At 44.0% G+C, this 25,450-nt stretch overlaps 9 protein-coding genes across 9 annotated transcripts; 4 read left to right on the forward strand and 5 right to left on the reverse strand.

The window, feature by feature from the left end:
* Positions 1 to 467: 467 nt before the first annotated feature.
* Positions 468 to 2,157, reverse strand: LOC108656897 (uncharacterized). The gene is made up of 3 exons (XM_018109239.3): positions 1,997 to 2,157; positions 1,409 to 1,948; positions 468 to 1,354 (listed from the first exon to the last, which is right to left on the reverse strand). Exons 1-3 carry the CDS (start codon positions 2,028 to 2,030, stop codon positions 657 to 659), a joined length of 1,272 nt encoding a protein of 423 aa, XP_017964728.1. The 5' UTR covers positions 2,031 to 2,157; the 3' UTR covers positions 468 to 656.
* A 428-nt stretch (positions 2,158 to 2,585) lies between these two features.
* On the reverse strand, positions 2,586 to 9,787 carry fz4 (frizzled 4). The gene is made up of 4 exons (XM_018109232.3): positions 8,000 to 9,787; positions 6,365 to 6,594; positions 5,354 to 6,281; positions 2,586 to 5,289 (listed from the first exon to the last, which is right to left on the reverse strand). The coding sequence occupies exons 1-3, from the start codon at positions 9,046 to 9,048 to the stop codon at positions 5,356 to 5,358; spliced, it is 2,205 nt and encodes a 734-aa protein (XP_017964721.1). The 5' UTR covers positions 9,049 to 9,787; the 3' UTR covers positions 2,586 to 5,289; positions 5,354 to 5,355.
* Positions 2,999 to 3,691, forward strand: LOC108656900 (uncharacterized). Its single transcript, XM_018109242.3, has 2 exons — positions 2,999 to 3,193; positions 3,295 to 3,691. The coding sequence occupies exons 1-2, from the start codon at positions 2,999 to 3,001 to the stop codon at positions 3,619 to 3,621; spliced, it is 522 nt and encodes a 173-aa protein (XP_017964731.1). The 3' UTR covers positions 3,622 to 3,691.
* Positions 9,788 to 9,924: 137 nt separating the features above from the next.
* On the reverse strand, positions 9,925 to 12,705 carry Usf (upstream transcription factor usf). Its single transcript, XM_018109240.3, has 2 exons — positions 11,248 to 12,705; positions 9,925 to 11,179 (listed from the first exon to the last, which is right to left on the reverse strand). The coding sequence occupies exons 1-2, from the start codon at positions 12,216 to 12,218 to the stop codon at positions 10,915 to 10,917; spliced, it is 1,236 nt and encodes a 411-aa protein (XP_017964729.1). The 5' UTR covers positions 12,219 to 12,705; the 3' UTR covers positions 9,925 to 10,914.
* A 299-nt stretch (positions 12,706 to 13,004) lies between these two features.
* On the forward strand, positions 13,005 to 16,015 carry MED18 (mediator complex subunit 18). The gene is made up of 3 exons (XM_018109241.3): positions 13,005 to 13,235; positions 13,294 to 13,583; positions 13,647 to 16,015. Exons 1-3 carry the CDS (start codon positions 13,114 to 13,116, stop codon positions 13,886 to 13,888), a joined length of 654 nt encoding a protein of 217 aa, XP_017964730.1. The 5' UTR covers positions 13,005 to 13,113; the 3' UTR covers positions 13,889 to 16,015.
* Positions 14,036 to 16,103, reverse strand: Pex5 (peroxisomal biogenesis factor 5). Its single transcript, XM_018109233.3, has one exon. It carries the CDS (start codon positions 15,898 to 15,900, stop codon positions 14,221 to 14,223), a length of 1,680 nt encoding a protein of 559 aa, XP_017964722.1. The 5' UTR covers positions 15,901 to 16,103; the 3' UTR covers positions 14,036 to 14,220.
* A 431-nt stretch (positions 16,104 to 16,534) lies between these two features.
* On the forward strand, positions 16,535 to 18,728 carry Nmd3 (60S ribosomal export protein NMD3). The gene has a single exon (XM_018109235.3). It carries the CDS (start codon positions 16,646 to 16,648, stop codon positions 18,209 to 18,211), a length of 1,566 nt encoding a protein of 521 aa, XP_017964724.1. The 5' UTR covers positions 16,535 to 16,645; the 3' UTR covers positions 18,212 to 18,728.
* A 539-nt stretch (positions 18,729 to 19,267) lies between these two features.
* pn (exopolyphosphatase prune) lies at positions 19,268 to 21,734 on the reverse strand. Its single transcript, XM_018110206.3, has 2 exons — positions 21,523 to 21,734; positions 19,268 to 21,456 (listed from the first exon to the last, which is right to left on the reverse strand). Exons 1-2 carry the CDS (start codon positions 21,568 to 21,570, stop codon positions 20,236 to 20,238), a joined length of 1,269 nt encoding a protein of 422 aa, XP_017965695.1. The 5' UTR covers positions 21,571 to 21,734; the 3' UTR covers positions 19,268 to 20,235.
* Positions 21,735 to 22,550: 816 nt separating this feature from the next.
* LOC108657286 (lymphokine-activated killer T-cell-originated protein kinase) lies at positions 22,551 to 25,185 on the forward strand. Its single transcript, XM_018109844.3, has 3 exons — positions 22,551 to 22,954; positions 23,670 to 24,028; positions 24,112 to 25,185. The coding sequence occupies exons 1-3, from the start codon at positions 22,695 to 22,697 to the stop codon at positions 24,645 to 24,647; spliced, it is 1,155 nt and encodes a 384-aa protein (XP_017965333.1). The 5' UTR covers positions 22,551 to 22,694; the 3' UTR covers positions 24,648 to 25,185.
* The last annotated feature ends 265 nt before the right edge of the window (positions 25,186 to 25,450 follow it).

Genomic DNA, 25,450 nt, shown 5'->3' on the forward strand with positions numbered 1-25,450 from the left:
GCAGTGCCAACCAAGCGGTAATCAGGGGCGAGCACTTTACCAAATTTAATGCCAAGTGCTCAACTCTCAGCTGTTTTCGAATTTTCAAAGATTTTTCTCGATAAGGACCTCCCAAAATGTATATATAAATTTCAATTTAATGGGTTCTTTTATTTGCTTTGCTTATGCGGCCTCCATTTCGTTTTTGTAGTTGAATAGTTGTTTACTCGAAGTAACACAGCGCTTTATTATTGTAATTAAACATTTCAAGCGATATAATAAAGAGAAAGGAATGGTTATTGAAAAGTCTTTGCGGGTTTTTTTTAAAGCTACTTTTAATCGTTGCACTTGCTGCTTAAAATGTACGATAGTTGATATAAACTTAATCTAAATCGAGTGCGCATTTGCATATCTATCGATTGGCTTAACGACACACCACTTTCCCTCCAATTTTCATGGTTTCAATAATTGACTTCTCTTTCTCTCTCTGTCTTTTACTAATAGCTGTATTTCTTGTTCAACTTATTTACAATTGTTTTGTTTTTTATTTAAATTATACAATATTGTTGCTAATGTTAATTCTGCCTAGAGCAAATGCGCACACACACGTTCTCTCCACAATATGCCAATAAAAATATTATACTTACACGGGACCTACAAATATTTATGAACTTGGCTTAAAGGCCTGGCATCACATACGCAATGTTGTCCAACGTTGTGGCCAGATTTGTGCTTAGCTGCGTCTTGTTCTCCAGCCCAGGTATTTGCGTTGTCATGCAGAGCAGCGGCCCCATCGAGCACAAGAGGCTGTCTAGGAGGACAGAGAGGCTACCAGAGAGGGCGACATGTCCATTGTGCTCCTTCAAGCGTTCCCCAATCACTGTCAGACTTTCGCCGAGCAGCTTTAAATGGGCAGCCGCATCAATAGCCTCAATGCTCGACGGTGTAATCTTGCCACTGGCCAGCTCCATATCCGATTGCGCAGCGCTTTGTCGAGCGGATGGGCTCGCCTGGCTAGTGGCTGCGGGAATCGCCTTGATCCGGCTGTTGTTACTGCGTTTCTGTCTGCTTTGTGCCCACGACGAGGGTGTTGTTGGCTGCTCCGGCAATTGGCCTCGATCTGCAGCCAATTTCTTGGTGCGAGTCGTTGTGGCGCGATTCACAAAACTCGAGTCTGGAGTCGCCGCTGCCACAGAGGCGCTGCCATTGCTTGCCTTTGACGGTGTTTGCGCTGTGGCCAAATCAGCTGGTGCATTATTCTCCCGGGTACGCGCCTTGGCTGCCAGCACCTTGGCTTTGCGGCGCCAGGCGTTCTTCTCCCTGTTGGACACATTGGCCCACAGCTCGCTGAGTCTTCGTGCCGCATTGGCAAGGTCTAGGCGAGAGATTACGTTTAGTTATTTGTATATGGGTTTCGATAATGTCTCACCTAGATCTGGAAAGTCGCGTTTGCGCACCTCTCGCACCCACAGGCTGTAGGCCGTGTAGCGCACCCGCATTTTGTCTTTTCTTTGCAATTTGTTGTCCTTGAGCAGCTTACGCTTATTGTTTGACTTTTCTCGCATATAGAGACTCTGTCGAACCCGCGAATCGTTCGTGTAGGAGGCCTCCGCTTCGACACCCTCGACCAGGTCTTGGACCAATGTGTCCACCTCATCATCAGAGTTCATAAGGGCGCCACGTAGATCGGCAGTGCCACCAATTGTGGGTATTGCGGTCTCCTCATCGGAGATATTGTGATTGTGCTCCAGCTCATCCTCTTCGTCCTCCTCCTCGGCGTAGGCCAGCGCCAATTCTTGTTCACGCTCTCGCAGCGCATTGGGTGGTCGACCGCGTCCTGGATATCTGGCTGGTTGCCTGCCCGGTCGTTTAGTGCGCTTTTCAATTTCCTCTGGGGACTCGAAGTCCAACAGTTTTGACGATTTTTTGCGTACGCGTCCACTACGTGAAACGCCAGCCACCTGAAAATCTAAGCAATCTTTGAGCACGGATTTTTCGTCAACCTTGCATGGCATACCCTTTGTCACAGGATTTGATATGGGTGATTCCATTGTTTTGATATTAATTATTATCAATATTATTAATTGTTGTAAACGACGCGATGAGAAATCAGTAAACAGCTGTTTACAACAAATACGGTCATACTAGGCCCATCCGATAAACGATGGTCATGAGCGCAACAACATGGAAGATTGCACAAGAATAATTCGATAATGCACAGCATCTTAAATAACAATGATAAGAAACTGATCGCAATGAACTCATGATTATGAGTTCAGTTTGTGATATGATTAGCTGTTTTATCACCATACCCTGTTATGATATTTCACATAGCTAATCAGCTGCAATATAAATGCATTAATAATTTAATAAGCTGCCTAATTATGCTTTATTCATTAAATGTATTCATTCAATCACAATTTTAATAAACAAATTAAAAAAAACACGCTGCTTGTAAGCATGTGACGTCACACCTGTAGATCGCAAAAGAAATGACCACGCGTGGCGATATCTTTTTGGGTCTGGTTGCACTTGAAAGGCATACGTTCGATAATTTCGATTACAAGCGACGCGATTTGTATACAGTTTTGATTACAATTCTTGTTGCTGTTTGCGGTTTTGTTGATACGCTGGGCGACATCGGCATTGAGTCGGCATTTTATTGATTGTATATGGCGAACTGGCGCTTGGCACGCAACGCCGGCCCCCAAACCAAGGACATAATCGACCCCCATATGGACAGGCGACATTAACGTGTTTTGTTTGGATTTCGTGTGTGTGTGTGTGTGTTTGTTTGTTTGTGGATGTGGGTTTTTGTATTTGGCGAATCAAGACCAAAACGACGGTTGAGCCGCTCAAATTGTGTTTGTTGCTTTAGTTATCCCTCGGCCATTCACTCAGCGCCGTGCATTTGTAAAACTCGCATTTAACGCGTGCGTTTGTGTGACTAACCCAAAGCAATTACCATTAGCATAACTAATTTATAATTCATATCAAATTCAAAACAAATAATTCAAAAATGTCGAATACAGTGAATAATAGTTCCGAGTCCGCGGCCAACGGCCGCTCCGAAACCGATCGTATATCCGCCCTCGAGCTGCAGTCGAACAAACGGATGCTGTACTTCAGCGATGGAGTCATGGAGGAGCCCTCCTTCAGTGATAGCGACGGCGAGCCGGACGTGCCCGATAAGGGTTACGATGACCAATTTGAGGTAAGCCTTGCATAAACAATGGACTTAGCTGTTGATGCGATAATAAATGAATGAATCAATGATTGGTATCTAATAAAATTTTGTGACTCATTCGGGAGCAGCGCGGCCTGCCGCTGGGACCACGCCTACGTTACAAGGCCACCAAGGTAGGCCACAATATATTGGCCGGCATTGATTACGTTGGTGGTGGCCTTGCCTCATTCCTGGGCATTACAAACTCGAAGTATGCCAGCGAACTTAAATACCATCAGCGTGCCAAGGAGCTGGCCGAGGCCGAGGCCGCGGCCGACGAGGACCTTGACAATTGGCAAGCGAACGGGAACGGGAGAAGTAGCAATAACAACAACAACAATCGGGGCGATACGATTGTGGTTTGTGCACCCGCTCGACGCGACGAGGCCGCAGCGTTGCCACCCAGTCGACAATAATACTTGAACAAGCGATGAACTCCATTTGCGGCCACTCAAGTATAAGAGAAACGCAAAAGTCGTATAAGACGAGAAAATGCTCATCAGGTAAAATTGTAAAATAAAATTGTATATACCAAAAAACAAAACAAAGAAAATCCATGTATTAAGTAAACAGCATTAAATCATTTTGGACAACTTTATTCGCCATAAATAAGATACGAAATACATTTGACATATTTATATAAAAAAAATGGTTTTATTTAAAAAAAAATAGAAGGGATGCTCGTTTATATAGAGCTTAATACGGTTTGATTGAATTCAATAGTTTTTCAGCTTTTAGAAAGACTCGCAAGACTTTGAACTTAATTGCTATTAGCATGTGTAAATATATTAAGTACTTTTGTTGTTGTTTGTTTAATTCTTAATCCTAATGGCACACTGAATACAGTTAATGTTTGATTTAAGTACACTTGCGTTTCGAATCGATTTTGGATTTAAGTACACTTCATTTGTTTTCATTTAATCTTTAAATCTTGAATCACAGTATCACAGAATTTACATATATTTATGTATATATATATATAGGAAGCAGAATGATAAAATATATATATATATTATAATTATAATATGGGGCAAGAATTGTTTATAGTGTATTGTACTTTGGTTACGCGCTAAAAAATAGTTATTTAAAATCAAAGTGCCATGAAATAATATAGAAAATTACATAATTAAGTAAATAAGGGCAAGTTACACTTAAAAAAATGTCGAATTAAATATAGGAATTTCAAAGAAATATTTGAAAATATTAAGTATTGCACAAAATTTTTATAAATATAATAATTAATAATAAATTTGTTTCATATCAGGCAAAGCTAAACCGAAAACTCGGGAACTAGCACAAAATGTGAAAATTCTATTTTCTTTTAGCTAAAACTGTTTCTATTTTGAGCCAGTTCCTTAATTTCCACTCATTTCATGGCATTTCAAGCAACATTTAAAGGAACACAACACAAATGTTAATAGAAATAGAATATTAAGTACAGACACGCATACACAAACAAGATAATACATTTAAAGCAAATACATTTACGTGGGTTCCCAAAAATCAGAAATAGTGCGAAACCTAAACAAAATTATGCACAATTTGTGGGTCCTAATTGGGCTTATAAATGGATTTGAGATGATATATATATAGAGTATATACAGACATAAGCTCAAGGAATTCTAGATGAATTTAAGATAGTTCAATCCTAATTCAAAGTTGAACTGGAACTAGTTAGGCCTCTAATATATGTATATGCTATGTAATACAGCTCCAATCCATATAAACAATTCAATTACTTATACAACTCGGTTGCTTAAGAGCTTCACTATATGTTTAAAAATTATCTATTTTGATATATCTCAAGAAACTAGAGCCCAGTTCCTGCATTAGTTCCTTCTCTCTCTCACACATCTAAGGCACAATTTTGACTTTGCTTTCTCTCTATGTATGCACAAATCTCTGCCTCAATTAAGTTGACAAATTGTGCATAAAGTGCGAATTGCTTAAATGCAAATCGATACGTAGCTAAAGTAGGCGGAAACTATGCTGACCTTGGCAGGAACGTTGCGTTGTTCTAGCCGCATTGGTGCTTGACGTGCGGCCTCAGACTTGAAGAACTCTTGGCGAGGGCAGCGATCAATCTGGATAGGAGTGGAACAAGTAGTTAGCAGATGTATGGAGTAAGTAGGGCTGGTCATGACTCACGCTCAGAGCAACGTCTCGTTGCCGTAGCGCTGCAGTTGCGGATAGTGCGTATAGCTGCTATGATGATGATGACCATGGGCATGCTTTGAGGGCGCATAGTAGAGCCGCTGCGTCGAGTGGCCGTGCGGCGACTGCTGGGCGTTGCGGCCCAGCGAGTAGTTGGACATTTGGTTGAGCGATATGGAGCCGGCGCCCGTGTGCTGTGACTTGTGCTTGTAGGAGCTGCTGATCAGCGGCGGCGCACTGACCATGGACTGGTGCGAGGGACGCACCGAATGATAGGAGACAACGGTGCTGCTGCATGCCAGGTGGGAGCCACGCGAGCTGCTCTGGCCATCCAGGAGTTGTTGCTGCTGTAGCTGCTGCTGCTGCTGCTGTTGCTGTTGCTGCAGATGATGATGATGATGATGGTGATGGTGCTGATGCAGCAGCGAGGACGGCTGTTGCTGCTGTTGTTGCAGCTGCTGTTGCGCATGGCGATCGGCCGATTGCTTGAGCGGACGCATGGACAGCTGGCGCTTGTAGAGACTGGATATGCTGGGTCCCAGCACCCAGGCGAAACAGCAAATGCCCAGCATTAGCTCCATGAAGGCGCGCGTCAGATACGGCCAGAGCGGTGTGCTCGTCTCCCGCTGACTCAGCCAAACATCGATGTTGGCAAACTCATAGATCACGGCGAGCAGCAGCAGGGCACAGGCGGTGCCATAGATGAACAGAAAGATGCCAATGCCGGAGCTGTTGTGCACGCCCAGCTGCAGTTGCTGCTGCAGGCTCAGTGCATTGCTGTTGCGCAATATCTCCTTGTTGCGGCAGTGCACCAAATAGCCAGAGATTAGATTCATCGAGCCAAAGATCCAATAGCAAAAGACGGGCGTGGCAACCAGCACCTGCAGCGCCTTGTCCGACTGATTGCCCACAAAGCAGGCGCCTGGTGGAGAGAGACAGAGAGAGAGATAGATCAGTCGTAGTCGTGTTACAGTCGAGGCATATACATATATGAGCCCATCATACCCAACAGCTCGTCGGCGTCGACCAGTCGCATCACAATCACCGCCGCCGTCTGGAACGCCGGCAGTCCCCAGGCCACAAAGCACACAAAGTTATTCTGCGCCAGATCCTGCTGAGCGCTGCTATGGCCGCTGCCTCCCTGTCGCTTAGCGGCGGGCAGCGCTATATGTCCCTTGGTATCGGGACTATTGCGGCGTATATCCCGATGCCAGCCCAGGCATAAAATGGCCCACCTGTTAACAGAGAAGAAGAACTATCAGATTCTCTTCAATATCAGGCGAGTGGAATCGAAATCAGATTTAAATATCATAAAACTCAGATGCTGAGGTCCTTTATATAATAATTAGTGTCTATTGTTGGTAATTTTTCAACTTTTCCTCCTCTATTCCATCTAACTTTCACAATTATGCCTAAATTGAAGATTTCTTTTAGTCTAAGCATAGAGCTATGTCTATATAATAATAATAATAAATCAAAATAAAAACTCTTCCACTTTTATAGGTATATTATAGATGATCTGGGAATTCAAATCTATGAGCAGAAAACAGAGAATGAATTGATTCTTAAGCGAATCTCTATTGTATAGCTTATAGATTAAATATATACATATATCGTATATAGCATTTGCATTTGATATGTTTATATATACCTATATACATATACAGATTTGGGCTGAAATACAAAACGTTTTCAGTCATAAATAAGTGGCGTTAGCAAATTCCTATCTCTATTGTTATCAACCCCAACCACACGGCATGAAAATACGATATAACACATTTATGGACATGTCGTAAAACAAGCTTTGGACTCGAATCGAAACAGTTCGTAGTCCTACAACTTTATACTCAACCACGAATTAAACACGAGCTTTTTTGCTTAATTTACGAAAAATGATTCATTTGAATAACTTTTTAGGCTCGAACTACTGAACTAGTTCCAAGCATCAGACATTCCTATTTGATGAAAATAGTTGCCAGCCTTATTGGCTTCATATAAGAATTATATAAGATCAAGTATACGACCTATAATATCAAGTTCCATACTGGTTCCGGCATTGAATTACCCATATGAATAAGTAAATTCGAATAAAACATTCTAGATTTAAAGTGCGAAAGAACTAAAATATATAATGAACTAGTTCCTAACTGTTACCTGGCTGATTGCCACATGAACATTTTTACAATAATTGTGTTTTTGAACAAGTTCCAGCAGTTACTTAAATGCCTACAAAAGGAAATACCTATGGAAAAAGTTCCAGCATAGCTCTTGCTTACATGAATAATGTATATGTACTATAAAACTTTTTGAGCCAGTTCCAATTGAATTGAGTATTGGAACGGAAGATCTATTGAACAAGTTCCATTCTGCTGCTGCTGATATGAAACCTTAACATTATATAACTCTCGCGCAAGTTTCAGAATGCACTTCGTAAAGGCTCTCAAAATCAAAGATCAATTGAACAAGTACCAGACTTGAGTTAGTCAAGCAGAATCTCAGAATAAGTGAACTAGTTCCGGCCTGGCGGCTGCTAACACAGAGTCCACATATACATATATAAATTCTTGAACAAGTTCTAGTATTTTAGTTCATATTGGAATTTCGGAATTGAACAAGTTCCAGCCTAGTTCCAGCACTTACCAGGCGCAGGCGGCCATGCCGAAATAGTAGCGCAACAGAAAGACGCTGGCACAGGCCGCATTGGAGAGGCCATCGACGCTGAGCAGGGATTCGTTGGGCGCCTGGGGATCTGTGCCGCAGGCGGTGCCCGTGCGTCCGACTATGAAACGCACCGTCCAGCCAATGGTGACCATGTTGTGGCACCAGAGCAGCGGCGACAACAGGCGCGACCACTTGGCGGCCGCATTGCCATTGGCGGCGCTGCTGCCGGCGGCGCCACGCCCACGATTATCACCGCCCAACAGGAGAAGGCATAGCGTGGCAACGCAGGCGAGTCCCAGGCCGGCATACGCCCAGGTGGATACCCAGATTTCGGATAGATGCTTCTCGCTGGGCGTGAAGAGAATGTCCGCCTCGCACAATGGTGCACAGCGTCCGGACCGATGCAGCTTCACATATAAATGGGATTTGGCCAGGGCCGAGCAGTCGAGCGGCAGCGGTGCGCCCATCTTCAGGCCCGGCAGCTGCTGGCCATAGAGCTCATGGTCTTGCAGCGTGAGATGCGTTTCGCCGGGTCCCTCCATGCACATGGTCTCATGGTTGTTCTCGCGCGGAAAGCGCTCACAGTCGAGGGCCGGCGGCCAAGGGAAGCCGAAGCCCTGGAGCACCGGATGACAGCGAATGCGCACGGATTCGCAGAGGCTGCGGCAGGGCCCGATCGAGTGGACCGGCGCCTTGGGCGTGCACATGGGCACGTAGGCGGCGCACAGGAAGAGTTTCAGCTGGGAGCTGCAATCGTATTCGATGAGCGGGGCAAACGTTTGCAGCGTATACTCCACGTCCGTCTGCAGCTCGTGCCCCACCAGATTGGGCATTGATGTTTCGTTGTAGCCAATGCCGCGGCACATCTCGATCCGAATGGGCTCGCACTGGCGGAAAATGATTTCGGGCGGGGCATTGCTGCTGCTGCTGCTGCTGCTAATGATGCCAGTGCTGATGATGGCAGTGCTGCCCCCGCTTCTGGCTGGCGCAAACAGCAGCAGGGCTGCCAGCAACCATTTTACGTTCATCCTGATTTAACTTGTTGATACTGCTACTCTTGTTCTTATTCTTATTGTTGGTGTTGTTGTTGCTGCTGCTGCGGCTGCTGCTGCGGCTGCTGCTGTGGTTGTTATTGTTGTTGTTGCTCAGTCGGTTTGCATAGTGCCTGCCGTTAGCAGAGAACTGGTTCCACACGCTCGCCCTTGCACTCACACTTATTGGCTAGATAGCAGCTATCTCTTTCCCGCCCGCCTGTCTGGCCCCTGGACTCCCCTTGTCAGCTCGTTAACTACCTTGGCGTCGCTCTTGTTATCGTGCGGTCGACGTCGCTGCTGCAAACTAGTTTTTCTGTTCTTGTTCTTTCACAATTGGTATGCAGATTATCTTTTGTCCAATTACAATTTTACACTTTTTCCGTTTAACTGCGTCTGCTACTCCACAGTTTTGCACTTGTTTATGTTTTCCGTTTTCGGTTTCAGCTTTTTTTTTTCCTAACAACTGTTATAGGATTTGTTTGTTTACTTAAGGTAGTTATAAATATCTATATTTATTTATGTTCGCAGTTGGTCGCATCGTTTGCATTTGATCTGCCAAAATTGATATGCCACAAGAAAATTTCGATATCAAGTTCACTAGTTGAATGTTTACTTTGGTTTCGTTGCGACCAAGAAATTAAGACTTGTAAATATTGCGTTGAATCGTTTCGGGTAGAACTTGTAGATATCTGCTTATCGATAGTACTGGTGCATGGCAAGTGGCGGCAAATCGATTGCGTTGCAGTGGAATAAAATAAGCTATCGAAAAGCAGTGTTGGCTAAGCAGCCATAGCGCCTAAAATCGGCAATAGGAATTAGAATTTAAAAATGCAGGTAAATACCAAAAAGGACCGAGGCAAGACGAAAATGATGTCTTTTTACTTTTATTGAATTTAATAGAATTATTAACCGGTATATATGTAGATAGCAACAAGTAACACAAATTGCACTTTTCATTTCATCAACGCTATACCAAAAAACAATTGTTCTAACGATTCACAACAATATATGTTCAAATGTATCTTGTTTTTTGTTTTGGTTTTTACAAATTTTCTTTAACAATATCGTTATTCTGTACACACCATACCACAAGAGCGAATTGCATACAATATGCATTTGAATTGAGGCGAGCCGCGCACGCATACTCTCTAGACATCTAGTTCTCGCTCTCTCTCTTTCTAAAATACGCACACACACATATGCTCTCTCTTGTTTTATGATTTGCCTGATTGCGGTTATGTCTGATATTATTTTGTTATATTCTTCGATATCGAGCTGTATAAGATATTGCCAAATTCCTAGGCAAAACGATTCGGCAACATTCTAGCCCGTATATCTTTAATTTCTGTGCAGACTCTCGCTAACCGCTTTATGTATGTATATATGTATATATATATATAATTGTATAGGTAGCTTTAGATAATTTTTTAAGATATTACAAATTAATTTACATTATTTAATTAGTGCGAGTAACAATTACAATAAAATCGAAAAAACAAGCACAATATATGCTCAAAATATGAATTATTATATATTATGCATGTATGTATATATATGTAAGTCAGCATATGTATATGTATATGAATATGTATTTATGTTTATGTACGTATGCCGTATATATGAGGATTGCCAGCCAATATTTAACAAAAAGCGATAACAAGAAAATATCTTCGATGCAACCGAAGCTTCATCTTCTTCTTCGTCCGCTCAACAAATTCTGGCACATAAAATGTTTTAACTATATATAGATATATATGTCTGTCTGTCTGTATGTATGTATATAAATTTGCTATTATCTCTTCTTTGGTTTGTTTGTTTGCTTGTTTTTCTTTTTCTTTTTTTTTTTTTGGGTTCTCGGCTCTACTCATCATAGTCGCTGATCATGAGGCCCCGTTTGGTAAAGTTAATCGACGAGACCGCTGAGAGATTGGCCGCCCCATCCATATTATCGAAGAGGTCACTAGTAGCTGAGCTATTGAGGGAGTTAAGCGTTACGTTGAATGAGCCGCCAGCGGTACTGAAACGCTCCTGCAGCTCTTGTTGCTGCTTCAACGTTTCCAATTCATCACGCAGCGCCTGATTGCTTAAACGCAAATGTTCCGCCTCCTGTAAACAATCGCGCAGACTGAAATTGATAAACAATGAAATGCCTTTATATATGTCTATGTTTATATATGAGCTCCATTTACGTACCTGTCTATCTCATTTTGCATACTCTTGATGTAGTCACAGGCCTTGATTAAGATTTGAGACTTGGAATCGTTGGGTGGTGTGCGTCCATTCTGCTGCTGCTGCTGCTGCTGCGGCTGGTTATTGCGCATGCTGGCCGCTTTGCTGTCCAACGTTTCGGCCATTGGCTTGTAGCGATTGCCCTCCGTTGGCAGCATCTCCTTCAGCTTGAAGATCCAGCAATTGATTTTATCACGACGACGGCGCTCCACCTCGTTGTGTGTGGCGCGTCGCTTATCGTCTCGCTTTTTAAACGCATCCATCTTGACATTATAGCCAGCAGAGGCGATAGCTGGACCTGCTGCAGCTGCAGCTGCGGCATGGCTGGCCACTGGTAAAGAGGAGCTGCTGCTGCCGCTGCCGCTGCCACAGGCGCTGCCTGGCGAATCTTTGCTGGCAGCAACAACAATGTTGTGCGTGGTCGTTGTTGCACCGCTGCCACTAACGTACAGCACGTTCGTGGACGGTGTGGCAATGGAGTCCGGCTCCAGTTTAATGGAAGCCATTGGTTGTGCATGTTGCTGTTGGTGTTGGTTTTGCTGCTGGTGCTGGTGTTGCTTCTGCAGCAATTGCTCGTGCGCCTTGGGACTTGTGGTCGTCGTGGTGGTGGTGTCTTTAACTAAATAGATTTCACAACCCGTTGGCAGCTGCAGATTTGTTGGCAGCAGTGCGTGCAGCGCATCCAAATCTGGTTCCTGTTTAATGCTCTCGATGGCATAAAACTCCTGAGATTCATTCGAATTGTCATCGTCGCCGCATATGGTCAAATAGATTTGTGCACCATTGTTCACGTCCACGCCGCTCGCTAGAAAAATTCCGTTTGTTGTTGTGCTGGCACCGTTCCCGGTACTATATGTAGCATATGCAACGTCTGTTGCAGCCGTTGCTGTTGCAGCTGTGGCCAGCTCCAGACGTGGCCTTTTCTTCACGTTCATTGCAGCTGGTTTGTATCGATGCCGTTCTTGTTGTTGTTGCTATTATTATTGTTGTAGCCGTTAGATGTCATCTCACTGTGTTATGTTGGCGTTTCCATGTGTGCACATATACATATATGTATGTTACAATTGGGTGTCTTCTCTTCTTTTTTTTTTTAGTTATTTTTTTTTTTTGTTTGTCTGCTGCTGCTGTTGTTGTTCACGTAACTTTGTGTGTAATTGAAGAGTCCGAACAGCTATTAGCTACCGTTATGGCAGAGCAATCGAAAAGAACTCGTTGGCAATTTGTATTGCACTAGCTTGGCCATTTAGTTGGCTAATGTACACACTCACACATCTGGCGACGCTGTTGTTGAACAACAATAATAATAATTGTAATTGCGACGATATGTGGGTGTTCGTTTTTTTGCGTCTGGCATCCTTATCTGCATGCAGACTTCTTCAGCTGGCAACCCCACCCGCAGCCAAGTGACTCAAGAATTATCGCATAAGATAACGCCACAAAAACATATGCAATGCAAAACAGAAGGCAAATTGGTTCTGCGCATCTACGTCATATATGCACAGAAGAAGTGATTCATTATATTCGCCATGAGAACGATAACAAATTAGACCAACTTTAGCAGAAAATCAATTTTATATATTGATTTCTGAAAGTGCTTAAATATAGAATGGTGATTTTTGAATATATGCAATTTGTCGTCAGTTAAAACTATCGCAAACCTATCGAAAGCTACGAACAAGGTAACCTTCTTACATTTGACCATGCCTACAGTTGAGCTCACATCGATATACCGATTAATCTTTGACAATATTGCAATACAACAAAGCGGCACAACATAAACAAAACTCGGTCTTGTTTCTTGAAATTTGATATTAAAATTCGTATTAAAGTATGGCTATACCATCAGCAACGGAATCGCTTTCGCTTGCACTGAAAAACCGCTTTCTGCCAAATCTGGAGTATTTGCTACAAGGCTCAATATTGGACACAGCCGTCGAGCACTTGATGCACAGGTAAGATTAATGCAAAAAACCGGCTCAAATCTGAGATTAATGGAAAATTCATTTGCAGATTGAAAGGCCTATGTGATAATGTGGATACATCACCGGAGACGTTTCATGATCTCGAGGTGTGCATGAGTCTGCGTCAGCCGAATTCACCTCAGCCCGTGCTGCTCCTACGGGTAAGACGCGCACTGGGACGCGATGCGCCGTTCCAATTGCGATATTTAGGCCAGCCGGAGGTGGATATGCGACGACCGACGCTAGTGCGCAGCTGCATGGACTGCGCGTGCACCAACGGCATACTCGACTTTCTATCCGAAATGGGGTTCCGCCTCGAGTTCGAATATATAGCAAAAGGTTAGTCACAAATTGACAACAAATAAACGGCGCAAAATCCAATAATCTACAATGTCTGGCCAGGTTACATGTTTCGCAAGGGTCGCATGAAGATCACCGTCTCGAAGCTGATCAAAATTGTGCCCGGCAAGCAACAGGACATGGCCAACGAGCCCATCTCGCAGAGCTACATTGTCGAACTGTCTGTGGTGGCGCCCACAGGTCAGGAGAATGTGGGAGAGGAGATGCGCGTGTTTGCAGAGCAGTTGAAACCCCTGGTTCAGCTGGACAAGATTGACTACAAGCGTCTGGCCAATATACCGTGAAGCCACTGCTAACCATATCGTCTCATTTCTACATAACCAAATGTGCTCCCATTGATGCAACACCGCAGGGTTCTCCTGATATACATACAAACGCATCTATATGATAATTTGATCTATAGAACAATAATAAGTAAAACACATACATAGTTTCCGTTTTCTATACATTTTCTTTTGATTGATCGAACGATAACAATTTAATTGCAACATCTAGAATCTAAACATTTAGAGAAATACACCTAAAGCACATTAGCCAAACAACATTTCATATGGAAGGACATTGAGAGGAATGCATGCCGTTTCAAATTCATTCACTGGACGCCAACTGTTGCAGTCTAATCCTTGAAGGCTTCGTTGAGTGCCGACAAGTTGCGATCGCTTATGTGACCCTGTAGATCGCTTCGCCCCATCAGGGATATGACCATTTTGAGCGTGCTCCAGATCGACTCGGACATCTGATTTTGGCCGATGGCCTGAGCGTTTGGTAACTCCCTAGAGGCATTCGTGTGTGCCTGCATGGTAAGCGCCGTAATCAGGTGCTCGGCCGCCTCCTTATACGCTTTCAAATTCATGCAGCAGACGCCGACATTGTAGCGCACTCGTATGAATCCTGGCTGCAGCTGGAGCGCCTGTTGATATGCCTCGACCGCCTCCACAGATCGTGAGCCGTTCGCCAGGCTGGCGCCCAAACGATTCCAAAGCTTCGCATTCTGAGGATCCACATGTACGGCCGCCCTATAGCAGTCGACCGCCTTGTCAAATTCGCCGGATAAATTGTAGAGGACACCGAGTGCCTCCTGCAAATCGGAGTCCACTTGGGCGGGCTGCATGCGCACTGCCTCCAGATAGACCTGCTGCAGATCGCGCAGCTTGTTGCCCCCAATTAGGGAGGAGGCCATGGTGAGCGTCTCCGACTGCAGCTGCGGATAGGCGGACAACAGGTGTTTATACTGCGGATGCACCTCCAGCCAGTTGGACAGCATTTTTACAGCATTGCTCTGCAAGCCTTCGTTGGTATAACATACGGCCAGGGCCATCAGCACCGGTCGATTTTCCGGTTGAAGTTCCAGAGCCTTTTTGAGCGCCGCAATGGCCTGTGGATCCATTTCGTTTTCCGCCTGAGAGACGCCCAACAGCTGCCAGATTTCGGCCCGTTGCGGTTCCTTCTTGACGGCGACCTCAAAGCAGAGCACGGCGCTGGGTATGTCGCCCTTATTCAAGTACTCCTTGCCCTTCTCAAACGCATTATCCAGTTCGCTCATCGGATTTTGTTCGGCAAATTCATACTCCTTGTAGGCGTCCAGACTCTCATTGTATTCCGAGAGCCATGGATGTTCGTTCTCCTCAGCCAATTTTTGCCATTCGTCCTGCAAGCGCTGCCAGAATTTTTCATTAAAATTTGTCGTCTGCTGTTCGTTGAGCTCCTTGTTGCGCTGATAGTCACTGATCCAATCCTCGAGAGACTCTGCGCCAGTTTCCACCCTTGGCAGATTGTCAGTAATGATCGTCTCGACATTTTCGTCGAAGAATGAATCGTGCTGCTGCTGCGGTTGCTGTTGCTGGGGTCCAGCTGTGATGGCAAGATATGGCTGGCGCATCATTTGGTTTGGCATAAAGTTTTGGGTGCAGATCATCGTTTCGTCAAAGAAGTCTTGCGACTGCAAGGGCTGCGGTATCTGCACCGTTTTGTTTGGCTGGTGATGTTGCTGTTGCTGCTGTTGCATAAAATCCCGTCCCCATTGATTGGCCATTTCGCTATGCTGTTGTGGTGGACCATGGATGTTTACTCCGCGCATCTCTTGCAGCAGTGTATCCATTTGAAAGGACTGCGGTGGGCCAGCTACTTGACCTAGAAATTCGTTGACTAGTTGCTCGTCTGGTCGCAAGCTGCGCTCGAACTGCGCAGGAGCAAAACCTTCATCCTTGTGTGCAACATCACGGGTGAATTGGCCACCCAACTGCATCAATGGATTGACACCGCCACAATCGCCCTCCACAAGTGGACGCAACGACATTTTGCTACGTAACTGCTTACTTGGTGTTGATCAGCAGTCGATTTTAGGATGGAGGGGCTTTAAGATAAGACGCGAAACAAAAGTCCAAATGTCCACAACGGGGATGGACTACAAATTTGCATTGTTCTTTATTGATTTATCGAGTGAGCAGACAGAGATCGAACTAGTCAGTGCAGTTGCATTGTATATCGATATTTGTGCTATCGAGATAGATTGCTTATTGTGTTGAATTGGAAGTGTTGGCGCCAAAGTGAATACAGTTGACAAAATTTTTCTTTTCTTTTCAAATTTTAAACAACTTTTAGAAATATGGTCGTTAAATTACTCAATAATTAATCAAAAACTATTAATTTGATGTCTTACCAATAGTGCTTAACAATTTAAATACTAATTTACGTTTTCCGATTCATTGAATATCGGATACTAAATACCAATTTATGTTTCCAAATTTCACGTAATATTAATGTTTTTGTTTGATGAAATACTATATTTATTATTTACGAATAATAAACTAAGGAATTACAATTCAAATTATGTACAAATGTAAAATCACAAAGCATTTTGACGAAATGTCAAATGTTGACAGTATTTTTTGTAGTTGTAAAAATGTTAGTATTATTGGTATTTCATGGTGAGGCACAGACAGCAACTCTAAAATTTACTGTGAAATTCTCTGGCTTACACGTGTTTTTGTTATTCTATTTGGAAAAAGATAAAATCTTAAAACGCAAAATAAACGTGCCAGATGGAGCACGATAATTATACCGGCGTCAGCCAGCTGGGCGCCGACAATATCAACAGCAATGCAATGATCCTGTGCTGTGAATGTGGCGTCGCCATACAACCAAATCCTTCCAATATGTGTGTTACATGTTTGCGAAATTATGTGGATATCACAGAGAATATACCGAAGCAGGCAGTTCTGCACTTCTGTCGCAACTGCGAGCGCTACCTGCAGCCGCCCAACGAGTGGATACAGGCCTCACTCGAGTCCAGGGAGCTGTTGGCAATTTGCCTAAAGAAGCTGAAGGGACTGAAGGAGGTGAAACTGGTCGATGCAGGCTTCATATGGACGGAGCAGCATTCAAAGCGCATCAAGGTCAAGCTGACGGTGCATGGCGAAATCACTGGAGGCACAGTGCTGCAGCAGGTCTTCATTGTTGAATTTACGGTGCAGAATCAGATGTGCACCGATTGTCATCGCACAGAGGCCAAAGACTTCTGGCGCTGTCTGGTGCAAGTGCGTCAACGGGCTGAGAACAAGAAGACCTTCTACTACCTGGAACAGTTGATACTCAAGTATAAGGCCCATGAGAATACGCTGGGCATCAAGCCCGAGCACGGCGGCCTCGACTTCTACTACGTCAGCGAGAATCATGCCAGGCGCATGGTTGATTTCCTGCAGACAATGGTTCCTGTCAAGGTGACCACGTCGAAGCGCCTAATCTCACACGACATACACAGCAACAACTACAACTACAAATACAATTGGTCGGTGGAGATTGCGCCGATATCGAAGGACAGCGCCGTCTGCCTCCCGAAGAAGCTGCGTCAGCAGCTGGGCAACATCTCGCCCGTGTGTCTGGTGAATCGGGTCTCGAGCAGCATTCACCTGATTGATCCGCTGACGGCACAGATCGCCGAGGTCAACAGTCAGGTCTATTTCCGTGCGCCGTTCGAGGCGATTTGCAATCCCAAGCAACTGGTCGAGTACGTCGTCATGGACATCGATGTGATACACGAGAAGGATCGCAAGACGTATCCGGGCCAGGGCATGGTCTCCTTCAAGCACGCCCTCTGCGACATTTGGGTGGTGCGCTCCTCGGAGCTGGGCATCAACGACAATCCCGTACATACACGCTCCCATCTTGGCCACGTGCTGAAGGTGGGCGACTCGGTGATGGGCTACAATACGGCCGAGGCGAACATCAATAATCCGGAGTTCGATAAGCTGAGTTCGAACCTCATCCCGGATGTTGTGCTCGTGCGCAAGCATTACGATCGACAGACGCGTCTCAGCCAGCGCCTGTGGAAGATCAAGCATCTGGCGGATGAGGCGACGGACGAGCGCAGCAAATATGACTATCACGAGTTCCTCGACGACATCGAGGAGAATCCCGATATACGCGGACAGATCAATGTCTATCGTGATAGCAAGAAGACGCTGCCCACAGAGGTGGAGCAGAACGCGACGGATGTTCCGCAGATCGCGCTGGCCGAGATGCTCGAGGATATGACGCTGGAGTGTGCGGACGATGAAATGGGCGAAGAGCAACAGGAGGCGGGGGCACAGCAGGAGCCACAGCTGTAGAGATAAAAGATGGAGATGATTTGTTAGCACGATGAAGCGGAGGAGTTATGGGAGAAGCGGCAGGAGATGAAGCAGCATTCAGAAGAAAGGCAAAGGCGTGGCGAGGAAGATGGGGAGAAGTAGACAGAACTGTAAATACTGTTAAGAGAAAAGGAACGCGAAAGCTGAAGCTATATGGATGAAGCTGAGAGGAGCTCAAGCGGACGAAAAGCAAGGGTACTGCCAAGAGGGAAGAAGAGAGGGTGAAGATGGAGCACTTGCTGGAGAAGCAGCTGAGGCAAAGAGGCTGTTTTCGGCTGTGGTTCCGCTTTCTGTGCGCTTGCAGCTGCGACTCTTTCTTGATGATTGTCAAGGAAGAGTCCCAGCTGCTATCGAACAGAAAACGGAGCCACAGCCAAAGACATCCTCTGTTGACTTTTCTCATTTTCTTTATCATGTATTTACACACACGCACGCATACATATATATTTATATATATATAATTTGTTGGAATAAAACAAACAATAACATTCGATAATTTGATTTGATTGGATTTAATTCTAAAACATAAAGGAACTCTTAAACAGTTATATAACATACCTATATCTGATTAAAAAGCCATATTTCAGTTAGATTTCAATGTCATATCCGATTGGACTGTCGCATAATCCAATTAGATAAGAGTAAATAGCCAATAGGCAGCTCTACTACATACAAGCTGGACGCGTAGTATATCCGATTAGAATTCCAAGTCGTATCAGCTTGCAATAGAAATTGTACTAGGTGCCAATTCCATGAAATCGTTATAATTCCAATCAGCAAAGCTCATAGTTCCTATTGGATTTACATGTTGTTCAGCTGGAATAACTTAACAATTCATATAGTTCTATGGAATTTGAATATATATGTACATATAAATTCGATTTACATGTAGAATAAATGCGGCTCTACATGTGTAGCTGAAGAGAGAGTGGGAAAGAGAGAGAGAGAGAGAGATGAATGATAATTCAGATTTGCAACTGATTGGAAAAATTTGAAAACAAACAGATTAAACTTAGATTACAAATTAAAACAAAGTACAATGAATTTAATTATTCTTGAATTATACAAAATACAAACAAAATCACAAAATTCATAGAGTAAAAACTAACTAAAATCACTTAGAATTGGTCTTACATCTGGAATTTGTCTTTCAATTGGTGATTGAACATAATATCTTCTTCTTCATTTAGATATTAGTCGAATCACATTCAATTGGCTTTTACGACAATAATATGCCTTTCGATAGGATAAAGTGCATTCCTATTGAGTTTACATTTAGCCAGGAAAATTACATTTAATTGGGCTTTAAACCAAAAATTTAGAGTTCCATTTGTTCGTGTTAAAGTTTTAAATAAATGCCAATTGGAATTGGGTTCTTCAATTGGAAGTCTATGCCATGGGTTTTTGATTTCACTTTTAATTTTCATGCTATTCAACTAATTATTGGATTTCAGAAAATCCTCTTATCCTAGATCAATTGGAATCGGGTCCAATTGGGTTTTTGCGTTTTAGAAGCTCGCTTCAATTTGTTTTATACTTGACTAACTGCTAGCAATCTCGAATCTCGACTTCAATTTGCATTCCATTTGATATACAGTTTGATTGGATATTTGTTTACATTGATTTGCAAATCGGAATTGAATTCCAATCCAGTTGGGTTTGCAGATCGACTGGGAGTTCGAGCTTCCATTTATGTTTGCCTTTTGATTTGCTTGAGTTTCTTTTTTTTTTCTTTTTTTTTTTGCTATTTGCTAATACAATAAATAAGTTTTGGTTTAGTTATTTGTTTGATCTGATTCAATTGGTTTCAAATTGGACTTTCAAATCGAAATCCGATTCAATTGGAATCGCATTGAATTCGTTTAACGGATACGAAATCCACTTACAAGTAAAACTTTCTCCTTTCCTCTAGCTGCTTTGATTTTGGCTACGTTTTTTTTTTTTTTTCTTTTTTCTTTTTGTACTCGCTAGGCAGTCTCCACTGTACTATCGTGTGTGATTGATTAGGAGAGGCCCAGTTTGGGCTTCTCCTTGAAGAAGTAAACGTCATCGCAATCGCAGCGCTGCGATGCCTCCAGCTCCTGCAGGACACGGCGGATCACGGGCAGAATATGCTTCCTGGTGGCCTGCACGTTGTGCTGCCTCAGGAAGCTGCCGCCCATGAAGTTGGTGTCGCGTGCGTGCGGACGCAGGTCGAGTGAGGGCGTCGAGCATGCCAGCAAGGCCTGGCGTACACGCTCCACCAGCGGTGCGTGTCCGGATAGCGAGATAAGGGCCACGTCGCGCATCACCTGGCCACCCTTCACCGGCGGCACGTACATGCCCAGCAGGACCAGGAGATTGGTGCCGCAGCCGAACTGACGTATGGCATTCTCGGCGTCGGGCAGATCGATGAAGTCGCGTGCCAGCATGGGCAGCCCGGCCATGGGCACCATGTGACGCTCCGTTTGCAGGCGCTTCATGTCCTTGCGCAGGACCTCGAAGAGTGTCAGCTTGCTGATATCCGCACGGGCCGCCACTAGCTCATCGAAGAGCTTACAACGCAAGCGCTTGCGTTCGCCATCGTCCAAGTCCTCCCTCTGCAGCTGCTCCAGCTGCTCGACCATAGCCAAATCGCGGGCACAGAAACGCTTCGCAGTTGGTGAAAAGTTGATGGTGTCGAGCACAATTGTCGCGTGCAGCAGTTTGGTCACATCCGCGGAGCGCGGCTCCTGCTCAGCCATGTAACGTTCGCCCACGAGTGTGGCGCAGGAGCCCAGCTCCGGTTCGATGTGACGCACACAGTGCATCGGCAAATGACCCACTGCTGGGTGTTTCTCCATCGGTCTGTGGTCGAGAATCTCACCGACATTCGCTGCCCAGCTGTTGACGTGATGATCGACCAGGATGACATTAATATCCGGATTAGTCAACTTCTCTGGCAGATCGTCGCGAAAGACGAGCATTTCTGGGGTGATATGACACTTTTGGAACATGTGACGCACCTCTGTTTTGAGGGGATAATCGATCCGTGGTATATTCAATACGGGCACAAAGTCCTGATCCTTCTGCCTGCCCGCATAGATGAAGGCGAGCGTCAACGCTGAGACAGCCGAGTCTAAATCGCACGACTCATTGCCTATCACTAAATTGAGCTTGCGTTGGTGTCCTTCCTGTGGGGGCGGAGGCCTGGGCGTGGGCGTTCGCCGAGCTGCCGTCGAGCTGGCCGCCTTATCGGGTAGGTACTGTAAATTGAAATTCAATACAGCTAATTAAGGCGAAAACTTATATTAGTGCAACGTTTCACTTACGCGGCTCAGCGTGGAACGCGACTGTAACAGGAAACGCAAGAGACACATTTCCTCAGACGTAGCAGTGCGCACACAATTTTCACATGAAATAAATAACAAACGGCACTGTGTAGCTCCGTGTGAAAAGCCACAAATGTCAACAGCAAATCGGGTACACACGATAACGCAAGCAACAAGTATCGATAATGATGCGCGGCTGGGCTGTGAAAGATAGAGAGAGAGAGAGAGTAAGCGCGAGATAACGAGAGAGACAGGGAGCTGCTATTAAAACGAGCATACGCAATAAGTGCAAGCAACAAGTATCGATAGTATTTCTTAGCTTACTTTCGCGCCAAGAATTTAACAATAAGCAGTTGCGGTTGGAGTTTGAAAAGCCACTGTGAAATCGATACAAGCTATAAGCAACAGGTATCGATGAACTTTAAAAGTGGCTTGTTGCAGTTTAAATGATGTCCAATTATTCAAATTCTATTTGTTAGCAATATACGTGAAACTATGTTGTGACTATTTTCTAATCATTCGTGAGAATAGAAAATGCAGCTATTCAAATAATCGTGGATGTGAGATAATCCATTTGTTCGCTATCTGAGAACCTGTAATCTTTTAGCTCAGCTTGTTTTAACAAACTCCCCTGCACTGAGGTAACCTATAAATTATTCTGCGAAACTGTCATTAAAAGTTTGAGCATCACTTTGAATTGTTTGATTGCCTGCTGTCACTGGTCAATGCTGCTGTACAACATTTTGAACAAATATTCCAGCCGTTATGCAATGAATTTAACGGATGCGTAATACAAAATATCGATATAGACCAATACAAATATCGCTACGCAATATTTTGTAACCCAGAAATATAAATAATCAACAAAAATGTGCCGGTCTCATCATGTTTGTTAGTCCCCAGGTCTTAAATAGTCTATGTGCTATCTGTGATTTAAAACAAGCGTTTAAAAAAACATCGCATTTCATTCGTCGTGCCTATTACACGCAATAGTTGTAAATATCATTTTGACGATTAATATTGCCCATCGATAGCAATTTTCTAGCCATCCCTACTTTTCAATTAAACGGCATTTTTGTGCGCGTCACATTAGATATCAAAGTTGTTTTGCTACATTTCACAAATATCTGCCGATCTTTGTGGACCGTAACAGGCGATTGCATAGAAGGATAATGGATACACCGCGTCGCAAACTGCGCAACCTGCACATGGAGAATGTGCAAAACAATAGCACACCGATCCGAATACCACCATCACCGATGCTGAAAACACTTGGTCATGGCACCGGTGTCAGTGTCTATCGCCTAGATAGGTCTCCAAAGCTGGGCCGCATACGTTCGCCGTGGGCGGTCAAACGCATCACACAACGCACCAGGGCCAAAAAGGATACGATGTTCAATGACCGCATCATACACGAAGCAGCCATTTTGCGGTGAGTCCCAACTCCTTGCACCGTTTTCATTTTTCGATGGCCTGATTGCACATATGCATATGTATTTTCCAACTAATGCTGTATACTACACACACACACACGTGCGTAACACACACACACCCGCTCACACACTTGCACGCATGTACACACACGTGGGCGAGCCGTTGGCTATACGCGCGCGTGTTTGTGTGTGTTTGCGAATGCATGCGTGTGCATATGCGTGTGTGGCTGCTGCGTCGCTCATGTGTGCGTGCATTTGGTGTACACAATTGCGGTCCCATGCCCAGTAGGAAATTTGATGCTGAAATCTAGCTGTGCATCCTGCAAGACATGGCCTCAGATGAACATATTCTCTTTACTGTCATGATCAAATGACGTTCAATAGTTTCAACAAATGTCAACCTAAATGACGTGTCCTTAAGTGTGACTAATCATCATTTAGGATATAAAAGTATTGAACTTTCTCTAATGCTAAATTTTCTATTCATTCGGCAACTGCTAATGTGGTGTCTGTCCTCCAGTAATGTTGCCGTTATATGATCTGTTGCCAAGTACAACTGGCAGACAGTTATGTTTACGTTAATTAGGGAATGCATCAAATTTCCAACTGGGTGCACTATAGTATTTCCATATACCTACCTGCACACTCGCACGCACACACATATATGGACTAATGTATACAACATAAATACATGTCTCTTATGTTTACATACAGCAAACTGAACCACCCAAACATAGTCGGGTTTCGTGGCGTGATTAAATCGTCGGAGGGCGTCGATGCACTGGCCTTGGAAATGTGCAGCACATCGCTGGGCTCCATATTGGAGGAACGCCACGATGAGGATCTCGGACCGCTGCCCGCCAAACATACATTCAAAATGATCATGGACATTGCTCATGCTCTGGACTTTTTGCACACCGAGGCGCGTCTGCTGCACGGCGATCTGAAGTCCTTCAATGTCCTGGTCAAGGGCGAATTCGAAATCTGTAAATTATGTGATTTTGGCGTTAGCCTGCCCCTGGACGAGAATGGCGAGATAAACTTTCACAAGAATCCCCAGCTGCAATATGTGGGTAGGTGCATTAGCTACATTAGCTATATATATGAATAAATATCATATATTTCTTACTATTAATAATATATATATTTTGTACAGGCACACAATTGTGGTCGCCACCTGAGATAATGGACGAGGTGGATATTATTGATAGCAAAGCAGATATCTTTAGTTTCGGCCTGATCATCTATGAGACACTGGCCTTGGTGCCGCCGCACACACTGGAACTGGACGCCGCCTTCAATAGCAGCTCCATAATTGAATTGGAAAACTCACAGGAGCAGCGCCGCCAATTAAACTACACAGATGAGGGAAACATGAGCGTCAACGATCTAGATGGCAGCGTTAAGGATGTTAATGCTGCGGCCGATGCCCTTGTGGACACCGACGAGGATGATACCAAAGAGAATGACATCTCCGACTATTCGCTCAGTCATGTGGAGCAGGCGTATGGCACACGCCCACCATTGCCCGTGGCATTCCAGCTGAGCGACGATTACAATTGTGTTGTCGAGCTGTTCTACTTGTGCACCAATGCCCACAGCGAGGATCGTCCAGCGGCACGCACCATTTGGCAGTGCTTCGAGAACAATGCGGCCAATGTGGCCGCATCCAGTGATTCAGCCAGCGATTAAAATCATTATTTGATATCATTTTAATCTGGCTGCCAATTAGAAAACTCTAAATGTTAACTATTAAAACAAAAAAACATAGTTTAATAAGAGCTCTAAATGTAATTATCTTTGTCTCCCTCTCATCATGCCTCCCACACTATCACACTCCCTCTCCATCTCTCTCTCTCTCTCTGTTTGCTTACATATATGCAAAGTCCTTGCCTCTCCCTTGACCTCAACTGTATGTAACTCCTGCTCTTTCTCTCTACCTCTCTAAATATGTATAATTCCCTCACCCACTTGCTGTAAAAATAATGCATCAACTGCAAAACATTGACAAAGGCCAAAACAAATTGAAAACGTGAATCTGTATTTACACATATTTGAGAATTAGATTTTAAGGCTCTACATATATATACATACATATATTACAAATATTCCATGTATTCCATTTACGCTATATACGAAATAGCTAAAAAAAAAAAGAAGAGAAACAAAATAAACCAACGTTCGTTCATTTTTGTCCATACTTCGCGAATAAACACATAACAAAAATTAATTTGACTTTGTATTTATTTTAGGCTTTATAGATATGTTAAAATTTAGCTGATGCACTCTTTGGGACCTACAAATACTTTTGCTCAGATATTGAGATCTAATCTAAAATTTGAATTTTGGGGCTAGTTTTTTGTTTATTTAAATTTTTTTTTAAATTAAAGACTGAAACCTCAAGTCCGTTAGATTAGAAGTCAAGTCCTAGTCAATCAGTTCTTATATGCCATCCACTCTATCTACATCCAAAATAAACCATGTCAAGCTATTTA

This window comes from Drosophila navojoa, chromosome X (assembly GCF_054131105.1).
Source record: "Drosophila navojoa isolate 15081-1374.11 chromosome X, UAZ_NAV_1.0, whole genome shotgun sequence".
NCBI lineage: Eukaryota > Metazoa > Arthropoda > Insecta > Diptera > Drosophilidae > Drosophila > Drosophila navojoa.

Coding starts and splice junctions, on each gene's coding strand:
- LOC108656897 (XM_018109239.3), bottom strand. CDS start 2,030: ATGGAATCACCCATATCAAATCCTGTGACAAAGG. Junction 1,949..1,996: donor ATCAAATCCTGTGACAAAGG/GTATGCCATGCA, acceptor AAGATTGCTTAG/ATTTTCAGGTGGCTGGCGTT. Junction 1,355..1,408: donor ACGCGACTTTCCAGATCTAG/GTGAGACATTAT, acceptor TCTCTCGCCTAG/ACCTTGCCAATGCGGCACGA.
- LOC108656900 (XM_018109242.3), top strand. CDS start 2,999: ATGTCGAATACAGTGAATAATAGTTCCGAGTCCGCGGCCAACGGCCGC. Junction 3,194..3,294: donor GTTACGATGACCAATTTGAG/GTAAGCCTTGCA, acceptor ATTCGGGAGCAG/CGCGGCCTGCCGCTGGGACC.
- fz4 (XM_018109232.3), bottom strand. CDS start 9,048: ATGAACGTAAAATGGTTGCTGGCAGCCCTGCTGCTGTTTGCGCCAGCC. Junction 6,595..7,999: donor GGCATGGCCGCCTGCGCCTG/GTAAGTGCTGGA, acceptor CTCTGTTAACAG/GTGGGCCATTTTATGCCTGG. Junction 6,282..6,364: donor CGACGCCGACGAGCTGTTGG/GTATGATGGGCT, acceptor TCTCTCCACCAG/GCGCCTGCTTTGTGGGCAAT.
- Usf (XM_018109240.3), bottom strand. CDS start 12,218: ATGAACGTGAAGAAAAGGCCACGTCTGGAGCTGGCCACAGCTGCAACA. Junction 11,180..11,247: donor ATGCAAAATGAGATAGACAG/GTACGTAAATGG, acceptor TATCAATTTCAG/TCTGCGCGATTGTTTACAGG.
- MED18 (XM_018109241.3), top strand. CDS start 13,114: ATGGCTATACCATCAGCAACGGAATCGCTTTCGCTTGCACTGAAAAAC. Junction 13,236..13,293: donor GTCGAGCACTTGATGCACAG/GTAAGATTAATG, acceptor ATTCATTTGCAG/ATTGAAAGGCCTATGTGATA. Junction 13,584..13,646: donor GTTCGAATATATAGCAAAAG/GTTAGTCACAAA, acceptor ATGTCTGGCCAG/GTTACATGTTTCGCAAGGGT.
- Pex5 (XM_018109233.3), bottom strand. CDS start 15,900: ATGTCGTTGCGTCCACTTGTGGAGGGCGATTGTGGCGGTGTCAATCCA.
- Nmd3 (XM_018109235.3), top strand. CDS start 16,646: ATGGAGCACGATAATTATACCGGCGTCAGCCAGCTGGGCGCCGACAAT.
- pn (XM_018110206.3), bottom strand. CDS start 21,570: ATGTGTCTCTTGCGTTTCCTGTTACAGTCGCGTTCCACGCTGAGCCGC. Junction 21,457..21,522: donor CGCGTTCCACGCTGAGCCGC/GTAAGTGAAACG, acceptor TTCAATTTACAG/TACCTACCCGATAAGGCGGC.
- LOC108657286 (XM_018109844.3), top strand. CDS start 22,695: ATGGATACACCGCGTCGCAAACTGCGCAACCTGCACATGGAGAATGTG. Junction 22,955..23,669: donor CACGAAGCAGCCATTTTGCG/GTGAGTCCCAAC, acceptor GTTTACATACAG/CAAACTGAACCACCCAAACA. Junction 24,029..24,111: donor TCCCCAGCTGCAATATGTGG/GTAGGTGCATTA, acceptor TATTTTGTACAG/GCACACAATTGTGGTCGCCA.